The following is a 13,751-nucleotide window of genomic DNA, read 5'->3' as shown; positions in this document are numbered from 1 at the left end:
GTAAATGTTTAACAACCATTATATACATTTTTGTTTACTAAGGCAGGTTTGTTGTTTTATATTTATGCCTCTATAGTCTGTAATAGATTTTGATGTTTCTGATTCTAAAATACAAACAAAACATACATTGTCCTCTCATTGTTCATCGATTTGCTTGAGTGGACCCAGTAACGTCTCCATTTTGAGACTTGTTGTTGTTACTGTGTTTGGCATATTGAATACGTCAGGGGTAGCTTGCCCGGCTCTCCGAGAGGGGCAGAAGAATCGAACCTGGCTTGGCCAGGCTGGCTGCGCTCAAGGCAAACGCCCTACCACCGTGCTATTGCGATTTGTCTGATTAATTCCGATAACGAACGAGACTCTTGATTCTAAAATACATCAGGAAAATGAAAAAAATCCATAACATTACAAAAGAGAAAAATGCAAAATCACTTCATTGTAGTACTGAGGATTATTTTCTTACTATGTGTAGCTTATTGTAAAATTTTTGTTGGCCACAGAGATGGCCTAATGGGACTGAGGACAGGCTTTGCATCCTGGAGACCAGGTTTCATGTCTGAGCGCAGAACCGGAGGCAGCCTGTGAACACTGCTGGGTTTGACCCCCAAACCAGTGATCAGAAACAAACATCAAAACTCAAGTTTTTTTTGCTACTTACTACTTACTGCTCATATGCAGTTAAAAGTCAAGTTATGTAAGAGTCATTATACAACTGCAGTGTTCTGTCACATTGCTTTTACCAATTGTCTTCTGTTTTAGATTTCAGGTATACTTTATATGCATAAAGTATAAGGTCATATACCTATTGTGTATTTAATTTTGAGTCCTGTTTGCATGCTTTTTTGAAGATTTACCCTTCCACTTCGACCCACCAAATGCATATCTTTAGGTTGCTCATTTGTGCTCTGTAGACCAAGCCACTGAAGAAATGTATCCTGCACTGAAGTTTTCTCTGAACATTTTTGTTAATTTCCTTTTCGATGAACCTGTCACTCAACACCAAGTGTTTACTGATGGTCTAAGTCTGTCTCAAGCTGTTACATCTGTTTCATTTTTCTTTTCTTGAAAGCAGGAGGCCCCCAACTAACTGCTCTTTATCCCTGTTTACACTGCTTCTTGCCACAGTGTTTTCTTCCATCTTCTATTCAGTTGGGGTTTTGTTGGCACACCCTACTGTAGGCTTTCTTGGTTTACTATTTCTTCTTGGTGAAACATGTCTTCCGTGCTTTCTAATAAAAAGTATTCATCACTCAAAAGGAAAACTTGTATTTCAGATTTTGAGAGTCTGAAAATATGCTACCTTGACAGTTGTTTAGCCAGATTGTTTACAGAGCTCTGACTTGGAGACCAGACCTTATATGGATATATCTTAACGCATTCCCAATTAATGGTCATTCATGATGTTATTCAAAAGTTTTTATGTGGCTGCGGATTATTGTAAAGAGTTATTTCTTTGTTAGGTCACTGACTACATTTCTGTAATCCATAATTCTGATCCTTTAGAAGTAGGCGGAACTTTGTCCTCTTAGCTTCCATTAGTGGACGCATTCTAATTTCTGACCTGTTGCATGCATAATTGTTCTACTGGAAACGGAAACCTGTGATTTAGAAACATCTTCACAATGTCCTACTTGTGGACTTGATAGCATTCCTTTTCGGGGACCACCTACCCTGGTTTCCTGTGAGTTTTCTCCAATACTTAGGCCCCGCACCCGCAGTCTTATTTTGACATGTTAGCCAGCCAGCTGAGACAGTTGTCTTATTCTCCTTTCTTTTTTCTTTCTTGATTTTCTTATTTGTGGTTATTGTCTTGGAATGTTTTGATAGTTGCTTTTTTTCTCTCCCCCCCCCCCCCACTTGTTGATAGGTTTCTTTAGCGACTTCCAATCTTTTTTTTTTCCCCCCCCTTTTCACAACTGGCATTGCACAGGGGCTATTCCTGGCTCATGCACTCAGGAGTTACTCCTGACGGTGCTCAGGGGACCATATGGGATGCTGGAAATCGAACCTGGGTTGACCGCATGCAAGGCAAACGCCCTACCCACAGCGCCACTTCCAGTCTTCTTAAGGATTTTTCCCCTCTTTTTTTTTTTTGAAAGAAGTTTTATTTTGGTTTGTTTTCTTCACGGATATATTTCTCCTTTCGAGGGCATAGTTTGCTTGCTTGCACTTAGTTGCTTTAGTTTTGTAGTAGAAAGTTAAGATTTTATGAGTCTTGCTTGTCTCCTGTTGAGGTGAGTGTGTGTGGGGAAGCCAACAATCTTATTTATTTGTGAACTCTGAACACAAATAACACAGAGGAGGTTTGACTCAGTTTCACTCTGATTGTATTAGGCAATTCATTACGAAACTTCCTCTATCATTATTTTTAGATCTTTTTTCTTTGGCTGGTAAAATTCCACAGGAATGATTGTCAAACTCTTGCCTCGAGATGAAGACCTAACTGCTGGAGTTTCGGGAGCCAAGCACGAGAAGAGGCCTAGAGGAAAGAGGTTGTATAGGATGGACTGTCGGTTTGAACCTCAGCACTAGGGGCCAGAGCCATAGTGGAGCGGGAAAGTCGTTTACCATGCAGCCTGCTGGTCTGAGTTTGGTCCCTGGCACCCCATAAGGTCCCCTGAACACCGCCAGGAGTAAGCCCTAAGTGTCATGGGGTGTGACCCAAAAAGAACCTCTCTACCCTGCCCCAAATACACCTCAATGCTACACTCTGACCTCGCTATTTGGTAGGGGGCACCTAGTTGTTGCTGTCTAGTTTTGAGAATTTCTTCCTACTTTTCATATGCTTTCTTTCGCTGGGTCAGGTAAAGTTGGGAGCAGTTAGCCATTTGTACGAAATGGGGGAGAGGATTTGAAGATCTGGCTACTTCAGTGAGTCTTCAGTTTGTCCAAAGGTACCTGAGCCTTTGTGTGGGAATCTGTAGTGTCAGCTTGTTTTCTGGACTTTCCAGTGAACTTCTGCTATTCATCATTCACTGTCTTGCATTAGTAGTTATATTAATTATTCCCACTCTTTCAGGTTTTTGCCTCAGAAATTCCTAATGCTGCTTGGGGTGGAATTTCATAAGAGGATGTATTTACCTGTGTGTTCACTGTACTGTCTTCACCCAGAAGACAGTTTTCATTGAGTAAGCACTTTTTCAGAGGTAGGAGCTCTCTCTGACAATAGGCGTTTTGTTTTTTGAGTGCCTGCTATTAACCAGTCTTTATACTTAGACACTTGATACACATTGTTCACAATCACTCTCACCATACCAGACTGAGGTAGTCTGTGTTTCGGTTAGGATAATTTGCCTAAAAACTCATTAACTCACTCCCCCCCCAGTATAAGTATATTTTTAATGACCTTATATGGATATATCTTAATGTATTCTCAATTTATATGTTATTTATATGTCATTTATATGTTATTCAAAGGTTTTTGTGTGGCTGTGGATTATTGTTACAGTTTTTTCCTTGTTAGGTCACTGGCTACATTTCTCCAAAATAGTGATTTAAGGGAACCTGAGCAGTAAGTACAGTGGCCTCGCATGCCGTCAACCCGGTTTCAGTGCTCAACGTCCTATATGGACCCCTGAGCACTGCCTGGTGTGGCCCAAAAGAGAGAAAAGAAAATTCTCACGTAGTGGGATGGGGAAACTGTGTAGAGGTTAGGAAATTTGCTGTGCACAAGGCCAGCCCGTTTAGTCCCTAGGACCTCAGAGCCCCCCAGACACCACCAGGAGGGACCTCTCAGCAGAAATCTCCCCAGGAATAGCTTTGAGCTCTGCCAGGTGTGGCTCCCAGACTCCCCAAAATAAAAGCCAAAAGGGTTGTTTATTCTGACATTTCCCTTAAAATACATAAATGTCTCCCTAGTGCTCCCTTGTTTTTCAAAATTTTATTAAGGGCTTTTTGTTGCTGTTTAGGATGGTTTAAAAAATTTTTTTTTCACTTTGATTTTCAAATCTACTTGAGTGTTTAAGTCTTCCTGTTCTCTTGAAAGTTTATAGGTCAGCAAACATTTTCCTGTAAATGATCAGCCGGTAAATGTTTTTGACTTGCCTTACCACATACTTGTTACATACTTACTTCCTTTGCTGTTCTTTTGTTTATTTTTGGGATTGAACCTGGGTCCTCTGCATGGGAGATAATGGTCTTAACTCGCTACAGTTTCTCTCCAGCACCTTAAATAAGACTTCTATTGGCAGAAGGGACCCTAGTGCTCAGTCACGCTGAAGCAGGTAGTCCTGGTGCTGTGTGTGGCCATACACCCGTGTTTTTGGGCTGGTTTTAGTTTTTAAAAGTTACATAAAATGGGGCTGGAGTGATAGGACAGCGGGTAGGGCATTTGCCTTGCACGCGACCGACCTGGGTTTGATTCCCAGCATCTCATATGGGCCCCCTGGGCACTGCCAGGGGTAATTCCTGAGTGCATGAGCCAGGAGTAACCCCTGTGCATCTCCAGGGGTGATCCAAAAAGTGGAAGGGAAAAAAAGTTACATAAAATGTATGTACCTGGATTGAGTTGGACACAGTCTGCTGCTCCCCCAGAAAGTGAACAGTTATTGGACACTCCCTTCTTGTTTTCCCCACATAACGTTTTATTATCTCTCACTCCCCTTGGCCGTAGTATATCTGGATTCTTAGCACAAAGGAGTGTTTTCATACATCATGTGCTTAATGTTAAACCCTGAGTGAGTCACCGAGTCTCACAACGGGAGAGAACAATTCCTGTGTTGCTGATGGCTCCGTACAGTGGGGAGTAAAGGAGGGAGGTTGAGGAAGACTGAAGTTTCCACCTCTCTGCTCCAGCCCTGTTGGCTCCCAGCTTCCAGGGAATTCCTGGCCTAGATACTAAGTCAGCACAAGCATTTTGGGTCCATCTCTTTTCCCTCTCAGTAAAGAATTTCAGGAAGAGGCGAAATGGTAGAGCAAGGCCGTTTTTATTGAAACTTACTTAGACGAGAGGAGAGAGAGAATTACAGGTTCAGGAGATAACGGGAGCATCTATAGGGCGGAAATCAGCAAAGAAACATAGAAACAAGCCAGGTCAAGGGAAAATGTGGGCTTTATTGTGAATCTTTGTTTGTTTGTTTGTTTTTTTGCTTTTTGGGTCACACCCAGTGATGCACAGGGGTCACTCCTGGCTTTGCACTCAGGAATTGCTCCTGGCGGTGCTCAGGGGACCAACCATATGGGATGCTGGGAATCGAACTCGGTTGACCCAGTGAAAGGCAAATGTCTTACCCGCTGTGCTATCCTTCCAGTCCCTTATTGTGCATCTTAAAAGCATGCTTATACTGTTGAGTGAGAGTCAGGATGGTTTTGTAACACCCAGACTTTGTGTCTTCTGAGGTGATGTCTTAGTCATGGGTCTGATATGTGTGTACACAATATCAAAGATTAGCAAGTCTATTGCAAATCTTGTAAGAACTAAATAATGCGAGACAGCTCTCTATTGCTACTTTTTATTTTATTTTGTTTTTGAGCCGCACCTGGCTTTGTTCAGGGCTTACTCCTGGCAGTGCTTGGTGATGTTGAGCCGGGGTCAGCCATGTGTAAGGCTTACCCATTGTACCATCTCTCTGGCCCCCTTGATATGACAAAACTTGACAAAACTGAGCATGACAACCAGTCCTCCCCAGTCTTGGGTGTTTTTTTACCTTGGTGATTTAAATAAAAAAGAAAAATCGTAAAGCATCCAGGAAAATTTTGGCCATTTTTTACGGAGTTAAGCTGGCATGATTGAGTAAAAGACCCTCCAGTCTGTTGGTCGCTTATAAGCGATATGTTTATCACACAAGAGATTCACATTTCACAAGTTACACTTTATAGGAGGATTACTTTTAGGAAGTTCAGAATTTTGAAAAACTAGTTTTGGTTTGAAATACTTGTTTCAAATAAAACAAATTCTAAGATTTAACCTTTTTACATAAAGAACAAATCAGTTTGGATTTTCTATTGTTTGAAGGCCACAGCCAGCAGCTCTTAAGAAGTGCTCCCTGCTCAGTGCTTGGGGGTTGGTACTTAGGGGATCAGGTTATTCGTCGATTGCCTCGAGAGCAGGTCCCAGTAGTCTCCTTCATCCTAGCCCTGAGATTATATTCAAGGCTCTTTAGGAGAATGAGACCCATCATTGTTACTGGTATTTGGCATATTGGGTACGCCATGGGGAGTTCGCCGTGGGGAGTTCGCCAGACTCTGCCGATCAGGGGATCAGGTAATGCCAGGGATAGAACCCGGGCCTCCTGCATGCAAAGACTGCTATTCCTTGCGGATATGCTATCTCTTCAGCCCTCAATTGGGACTTTTAAGAGAATAACTACCGTTTTTTCCCCCAATATTCAAAGAGACTAAAGGAATACATTTTTAGGGACAAATTTGTGTAGTCTAATACAGGAAAGTTTAGAAAGTAATACGCTTCCATCTTTATTGCACTTTATTATGAAAAGACTTTCAGGTAAGAATATATTTACTTGGACTGAAGAGGTGCATCATGTAGGAGCTAGGCACTTGCCTTGCAAACCACTGGGAGGGACCGAAACCCCCTGTGTCCCCACCCCCAAGATGTGACCAGACATACCTTCTTACTACTCAGTGTCCTCAGAAATGGTGATGCAGTTGTGCTGATTTGCATGCAGAGCCTTGGAAAGTGTTGTGTTCAGTCTTTGTACATGTGTTCTCATTGCTTTCAGATGGTTGTGGTTTTTTACTAGCTATGTTTCCTCCCCTATTGAAAAAACTTTATTTCACCTGCATGTTGCATGGGAACTACAAAAATAAATGGCTGTTTTTGTATGGAGAGTTGACAACTTTCTAATCCAGTTTTACCAGAATTTAAAGGCTTTTTTGCCAGAAGCATGTCGAAGAAGCATAGTAGCCTAACTGCAGACAGCTTAGTGTGGTTGACCGGGTTAAGTGTCTTATAACAGAATTTCTTACATCTGGAAAACAGGAATCATAACTTTCATACATGGAAGGACTTTGAAAAAGTTATTTGCTACTCAAAAGTCATGAAGATAGCGTGTTCTAGTTTTGTCAGGGTTTTTTTTTTTTAATGGCTGAAAGGTTTAACCCATCCCCATTTTCTTGTAGCAGTCAGTCCTTGATCTGCCAAATTACTTCAACTTTAACTTTTTTCCTAGAAAACATGGCATTTGCCACCTTAGGATTGTTTTAGAATTCTGTCAAAATCATTCATCCAAGAATTTCTATGATTCTTAAAGGTTTGAGTCACTAATTACTAATCTTGGCAATATGTGAATTGTCCTCATCACTTTTTCAAGTGGAGTTTTGTTTTGCTAGTCTTGTTTCTCATCTAAACTTCTGGACAAGTGGGCTTAGGAAAAAGTCTTGCTTTCATGGAGAGCCCTAAGTTTTACCCCTAACTTGTCATGGTTCCCAAAGCACCGCCAGGAGTGGGACCTGAGTTTCGCCCATTGTCATGCTCCGCCACCCCTGTCAGCCATCCCCAAAGCCCTAACCTCCCCCAAAAGAAAACTTGTTTCTGTGTAAAGTTAGAGGAAGGAGTAAGAGTCCATTAGCCTAATTTTCTTCTTTTTCATAGTGGTGTGATTATGACATCATTTATAAATACATTTTTTCCTATCCACTTTATTGTTTTGATTTTCCTCCTTAGGAATGGATAGAATAGATAGACTTTTGTATAATCTCAATACAGAACAATAATGCAAAGAAAAGAAATTAATTACTGATGTATAACAATGTGGATACCTCCACTTACGATTTAGGATTACAGTTACAGACATTCTTAAGTAGGTTGGATGCCTATATTTATTTGGGTTGCCCAGAAGCCTAAAATGCAGCAGAGGGCTATAAATGTGAGAGGTAGGGAAGAACTCGTTTTATAAATTCTATCATTTTGTGGTACCAGGGGGTCAAACCCATGGCCTCATTTGCGAGGAAAGTGCTCTTGGCACCAAGTATATCCCTGGCATAAAGGAATTCCTTACTGTGAAAAATCTGTCTAATTTTTTTTGAAAAAAAAAAAAGGATTGAGTCCACTCTAGCAGTACTCAGGGGTCACTCTGGGTGTGTTTGGAGACCAGGTATGGTGCTATGTGGAGATTGAACCATGGAAGTGCCTTAACTTCTGTACTGAGTGATTACTATTGTTGATTGTAGGAGTGAATATATTTTGTCAAATTCACTGAACTCTAGATTATTATTCCTGATAACACCGTAGCAAATATTTTTATATATATATGTTTATTTTTATGTAAAAATTTGAAGAGAAAGTTAAACATCAAAGCTTTACTGTACAAAAGTCTTTAAAACGTTTGGTCAAAATTACATTGTTACCTGAAGTTAGTAATAATAGTAGTAACCTATCACAATGCTTTAAGCTACTTAGTTTTATCTATTTTTAATTTTTATTATTGGTTCAGTAATGCTCCTGCGCTCAGGGGTCACTCCTGATGGTGCTTGGGGGGACTGGGACCTTGTAGATTTCAGGGGTCAAACTTAGGTCTCCTACGTGCAAAGAGCGTGCACAACCTTTGGGTTACCTCTCTGCCTTGATTGTTTTGAGTATTACCAAATCCAGCAAAATTTGTGCTCTGTTTATCCTAGTGTGTGCAGAGTTGTGCTATTATTTTATTGGGAGCTGCACCCTCTGGTGTTTGGGGACCTTGTGGTGCTAGATGGGCTTCTAAGGTCCAGAACTTGTTCTCCAGCTGTTTTACCAAACATTTCCTCAACCACAAGACATGTTCGCATCATGTGAAGTAATATTGAAGTGTTAGTGACAAATTGTAGTATGTATCGTGATGTTTATTCAGGGTGTTATTCCTCATTCTCCGCTATTTTTTTTAGTCTACTCTTATTCAGCCAGATGGAAAAATAAGAAGAATCTAGTATTTTCTGAAACAAAGAATTTTTGAATCTCTCCTCTTCCCCTTCCTCCCTTCTTCCTTCCCTTCCTTCCTTCCTCTCCCCACCCCTTGCCCTCTCCCTTTCTCATTCTCTTTTGTTTCCTCAGACCCAGTGGTGCTCAGGTGGCTGTTCTGGAGGACCACAGGGTGCCAGGATTACTCCTGGGTTGGCCTCATGTAAACAGTTGTCAGACTTTCACTGCTTTTCTAGCTCAAAGGGTTTTGAAATTCCTTACTTGTACTCTTGATTTTTGGGCCACAGCCAGCAATGTTGAGGTTTTACTCCTGGCTCTGTGCTCAAAGATCATTCCTGACGAGTCTTGGGAGACTATATGGGATGCCGGGGGATTGGACCCCTGGGTCAGCTGTGTACAGGGCAAACCCCCTACCTGTTGCATGATCTCTTTGGATTCATGGTAATTTCTGATACTGTTACTTGCAAGACTATTAAGCTAGCTTCCTAGTCTGTCCTGTGCTCAGAGAGGACCATGCAGTGCTGGTATGCGAAGCTTGAGCTCAGCCCAGTGAGCTTACTTTCTCACTCACCCTTGCAAAAGTATCTTGTCTTGACAGAAGTAGTGACGTAATGTGATAGGAATGTTGATAATGGCTGGTCTGAGAGGAGTGGATCTTCATTCATGGGGGAGAGTTGGAATCAAGTTTGGGACTCAGTGTGAAGACAGCCTCCAAGCACTGTGTTCACTTCCTCGGTGGGAATAGACGAAGGAAAGACACACTGGAATAACCCTTCGGGCTGCTAGAAATGAGGTGGAAGCATATTTGACCAGCGTTGACTTGAAGAGCCTCACAGTCTTGAATTCATGGTGCCTTCTCTTCTGAAATTTTCCTTTTGCCTTTCTCTCTTGCAGGTTTAAGAAAATCGACCAAGAAGCGCAGTGAATCCCCACCTGCTGAGCTCCCCAGTTTAAGGCGGAGCACACGCCAAAAGACCACGGGCTCCTGTGCTAGTGCCAGGTAGTAATTGGGTTTTTTTTCTATTTTATAATGAGTTCATAATTTTGTTTTTCTCAGATGTTGTCATCTTGCACTAAAACTCTTAACTGTAAGTTATTGAGAAAGACTTTTTGTGCATCTAGTGATAGAATTTTTGTAATCCCCCCCCCCCCCCCCGCACAAATATTTTACCAATATTTGTCTTTTGCAAAGTGTTAGTCATGCTATTTTGGGTGAAAATACTTTCTATTCTGCGCTTGTGATGCTACATTGTTTTCATATTCTTAAATCACCGCCAATTGAGTGTTTGGTTACGTCCAGAACTCCAGCCTGAGAAATGAATCAGTTGAGCAACTTTATGTAGACTTGGTTTATCTGTTAAAGGCTAAATTTCCCAGTAGGCGGACCAAAAAGGAGCCTGTTCTCATGACTATAATGTTGCCTAATTAGTTTTGTTTTTAATTTTGGCACCAGTTCTGAATTCTATGGGTGAAAGGGAGCAATGTAGCTAATTTTCATGTTGTATTCTCACCTTTCCCTCAAGAAGAAATGTAGGTTTTGAAATTTGCTTTCACATCTCAAGTTCCTATATCTTAATTGGCGTTTCTTCCAATAGTTGTCATCTGGTTGATCTCACTTTGAGTAAACCAACTACTTTTGAACTGTTTATTATTTCACATATTCTTACTAGTTTAGAATCTGGAATTTCCTCTTAGATTTAACTTACCTTGCTGATTACTTACTTAGCAATACCCTTGTAATTGCTAATTATTCACAGCTATGTACACCTTTCCCTTCTTTCATTTTCCCCAATAAATATCCCCAGGGCCTCTGATACAGCTCAGTGTCAGAGCTCTATCCTGCATGTTTGAGGCCCTTACTTTGATGATGAGGAAATGAGAAAGGGTGGAAAAGAAACAAATACTTTGAACATTTCTGGTTTTTCTCAAATGTTAGATTGTTTTGAGAGTGGTTTTATTTGGGTTATTTTGTTTTTGGCTTTTTGATTTCACACCCAGTGATGCTCAGCACTTACTCCTGGCTCTGCACTCCGGCACTCAGGAATTACCCCTGGAGGTGCTCAGGGGACCTTATGGGATGCTGGGGATCAAACCCAGGGCGGCCGCATGCAAGGCAAACGCACTCCCCGCTGAACTAGTGCTCCATCCCCAGATTGTTTTGAGTTTTAACAGGGACCTAGGGAATCAGAATGAGTCATAGCCTATAAATTTTTGTGGCTATTTGTCATTCTGTGTGGTTGTTTCAAATGTTTCTAGTTATGGAGGGGAGAAGATGACAGGATGGGGGGATCCAGTGGACAGTGTTGGTGAAATACCAGTGCTTTGATGGTACATTGGTTTGTCACATACATTGGAAGAGAATTGAAGCTACTCTAAACTGTTAAAACCATTACCTCAATCTGAAAAAAAGATAAGAAGTGAATATACTTTTGCTTTTAAGATTCTTGCATTACTTTTACAATGACCTTTGTCCTTCGAAGCTTGGTGCTCAGCCTGGCTGGTTTAGAAGTTTGTTTGCCTCACACCTTATAACCTGAGTTACAAACTGGTTGAAAATTAATTTTGAGCTATGTGTGTAATTTAGGTAACTTGGTGAAATAATCTCTGTGTTCTTTCTCTGCAGCCTTGTTTTCCCATTTTACCACTTTGTGTATGTGAAATGACATGCGATATCCAGTCTTTCTGTGAGGAAGCTGTCTAATCTTAACCTGCTTGAAATGTTCTTTATCCCCAGCTTTTCCTGAAAAAGTAGAAACTTTTCAAAACTTCAGTGTCTTGATAGTTCACCACAAGTGTCTTTTAGACTAACATCTTGAGGGCAGACACCAGTGTGTTCAGCAATATGTGTGTCACAAGTCTATTTAGTATTACATAAGTGAACTAATTTTTAAATAAGTGAATTAAATGGCATAGTTGTAACTAGAAGATTGGGTGTGGAATGACTATTAGGATAACTGACAAAGCAAACCCCTATTCAGGGTGCAATTTTTACTAATTAAAAGACAAAATTCTTGTTTTAAAGAACTTTCAGAACTTACATGTCACTTAGGCCATTACTAAGTCATAAGAAAATGACTTTTTTGTTATTTATCCAGTTTCCTTGTCACTGTCACTGTCCTCCTGTTGTTCGTGGATTTGCTTGAGCGGCCCCAGTAACATCTTCATTTTGAGACTCGTAATTAATGTGTTTGGCATATTGAATATATCACGGGGAGCTTGCCAGGCTTTGCCATGCGGGCGAGATACTCTTGGTAGCTTGCTGGGCTCTCCAAGAGGGGCAGAGGAATCGAACTCGGGTTGGCCGTGTCGGCTGTGTGCAAGGCAAACACCCTACTGGCTGTGCTATCACTCCAGCCCATTTTCCTTGTAGTTTGACTTAAGTTTAGACATTTGTAGAGCTATACTTTCTCTGAAGTAATGTGGGTAACTGACACTATCAAGTTGTATGATTTGGGGGTAGTTTTTCATTTTAATCTGATTTGCTTACTGACTTCACTGTTAAATAGAAAGCTTATTGATAGAAGTGTAGTTAATAAGAAATGAATTCTCAGTCATTTTCCCCATATATTTTGTTGTATCTTTGTTCAAAACAAGTGTCTTTCCAGATGTATTTTCTGTTTGTATGTCTTGAACATTTAGTTTTCTTTATTCAATGATGGCATGAATGTGACTTGTAATTACCGATTTAAGTAATCTAGAGCTTGGGTGAAGACAATTTCTACCATCTTACTCTTCTTTTTTTTGACCCCATTATCAAAGATCAGTCTAAACATCTTAATTTTGGTCCATTATCTGATTTGGAAATAGAAATCTATTTAAATAATCTGTTGTAGAAGATCACAAAATCTGTTTTATCTGTAAGGGTGGCCCCAACTCGTAGCAACACAACACAAAAGCTTTTTATTATGAATGTGATAAAACTTGCTAGAATTTTATATATACAAAGTCTTGTTTGTTAATGCATAGTGATTATCTGCATCGATTTTTTTTTTTTAATGTAAAAAGAAACTGGCTTTGTGTTCCATGCATTGGAGCTTTGTGCTGTGAGGACGTTGTTCCTGGTCTCTGGTAGTGCTGTTTATGATGACATTTTTCTGTTGTAGTCGGCGAGGCTCTGGCCTGGGCAAGAGAGGAACAGCGGAAGCTCGTCGACAGGAGAAAATGGCAGACCCTGAGAGTAACCAGGAGACAGTAAATCCTTCAGCTGCACGGACGGACGAAACTCCCCAGGGAGCAGCAGGTAAGATTGGATGGAACCTCCTTTTGAAAAAAATTATTTACTGAATCACTGAGATCCACAGTGATTCCTACTGGTGCCCCCAGTTTTCCGCTTCTCTCTGCATCCCACCCCCCTTTTCAGGAATTTTCTCCCTACCTCTACCCCCAGCCCTTTCTCTTCTTGGCACTGAGGTTTGCAATACCGTTGAAAAGGTATCATGCATACCACTTGACTTCTTTCAGCTCTCATTTTTGTCCACAGTGTTCATTTCCAGCTGTCATTCTCATAGTAGTTCCTTCTCTGTTTTAACTAGATTTGCACTTCTCAGCCCTAAAATGCATCTTTGTATTTTACAAGTCATAAATGTCTTTAATAGGAATGTGAATGTGATAGAAAAGGTCAGAAATTCACTGTGGTCACTACAGAGACAAGACTTTATAGTATATATTTTTAATTCATTGAATTTGTTTAGTGTGGTATTAAAATGCCCAAATCCGAAAGCCAAAATCTTTTTTTTTTGAAAGGTGAATCTGTCTGTTTAAGCATCATTGATTTAGCATATGTAATAGTTCTCCATTGATTGGGCCAAGGAGATGACTCAAAGATCGTGGTGAATGTTTTACAGGCATAACCCTGCTTCGATCCCCAAGAATACCTGGTGTGACTACCCAAACAATTTAC

The 13,751-nt window shown here is 40.7% G+C and overlaps 1 protein-coding gene across 13 annotated transcripts in view; it reads left to right on the top strand.

The window, feature by feature from the left end:
• The window catches only part of TRIP12 (thyroid hormone receptor interactor 12), a 142,401-nt gene that overhangs the window by 58,048 nt on the left and 70,602 nt on the right, over positions 1–13,751 (top strand). For all 13 annotated transcript variants that reach the window (XM_056122040.1, XM_056122046.1, XM_056122035.1 and 10 more), the window contains 2 exons: positions 9,746–9,851; positions 12,955–13,091. In XM_056122040.1, the coding sequence (XP_055978015.1) occupies positions 9,746–9,851; positions 12,955–13,091 (243 nt within the window). The remainder of the gene's footprint in view (positions 1–9,745; positions 9,852–12,954; positions 13,092–13,751) is intronic.

The sequence above is a fragment of the Sorex fumeus genome, unplaced genomic scaffold (assembly GCF_029834395.1).
Source record: "Sorex fumeus unplaced genomic scaffold, SorFum_2.1 ptg000005l, whole genome shotgun sequence".
In the NCBI taxonomy this organism is placed as follows: Eukaryota; Metazoa; Chordata; class Mammalia; order Eulipotyphla; family Soricidae; genus Sorex; species Sorex fumeus.
The sequence above is the reverse complement of the archived record's forward strand: the minus strand, read 5'-3'. Positions and strand labels throughout refer to the sequence as shown.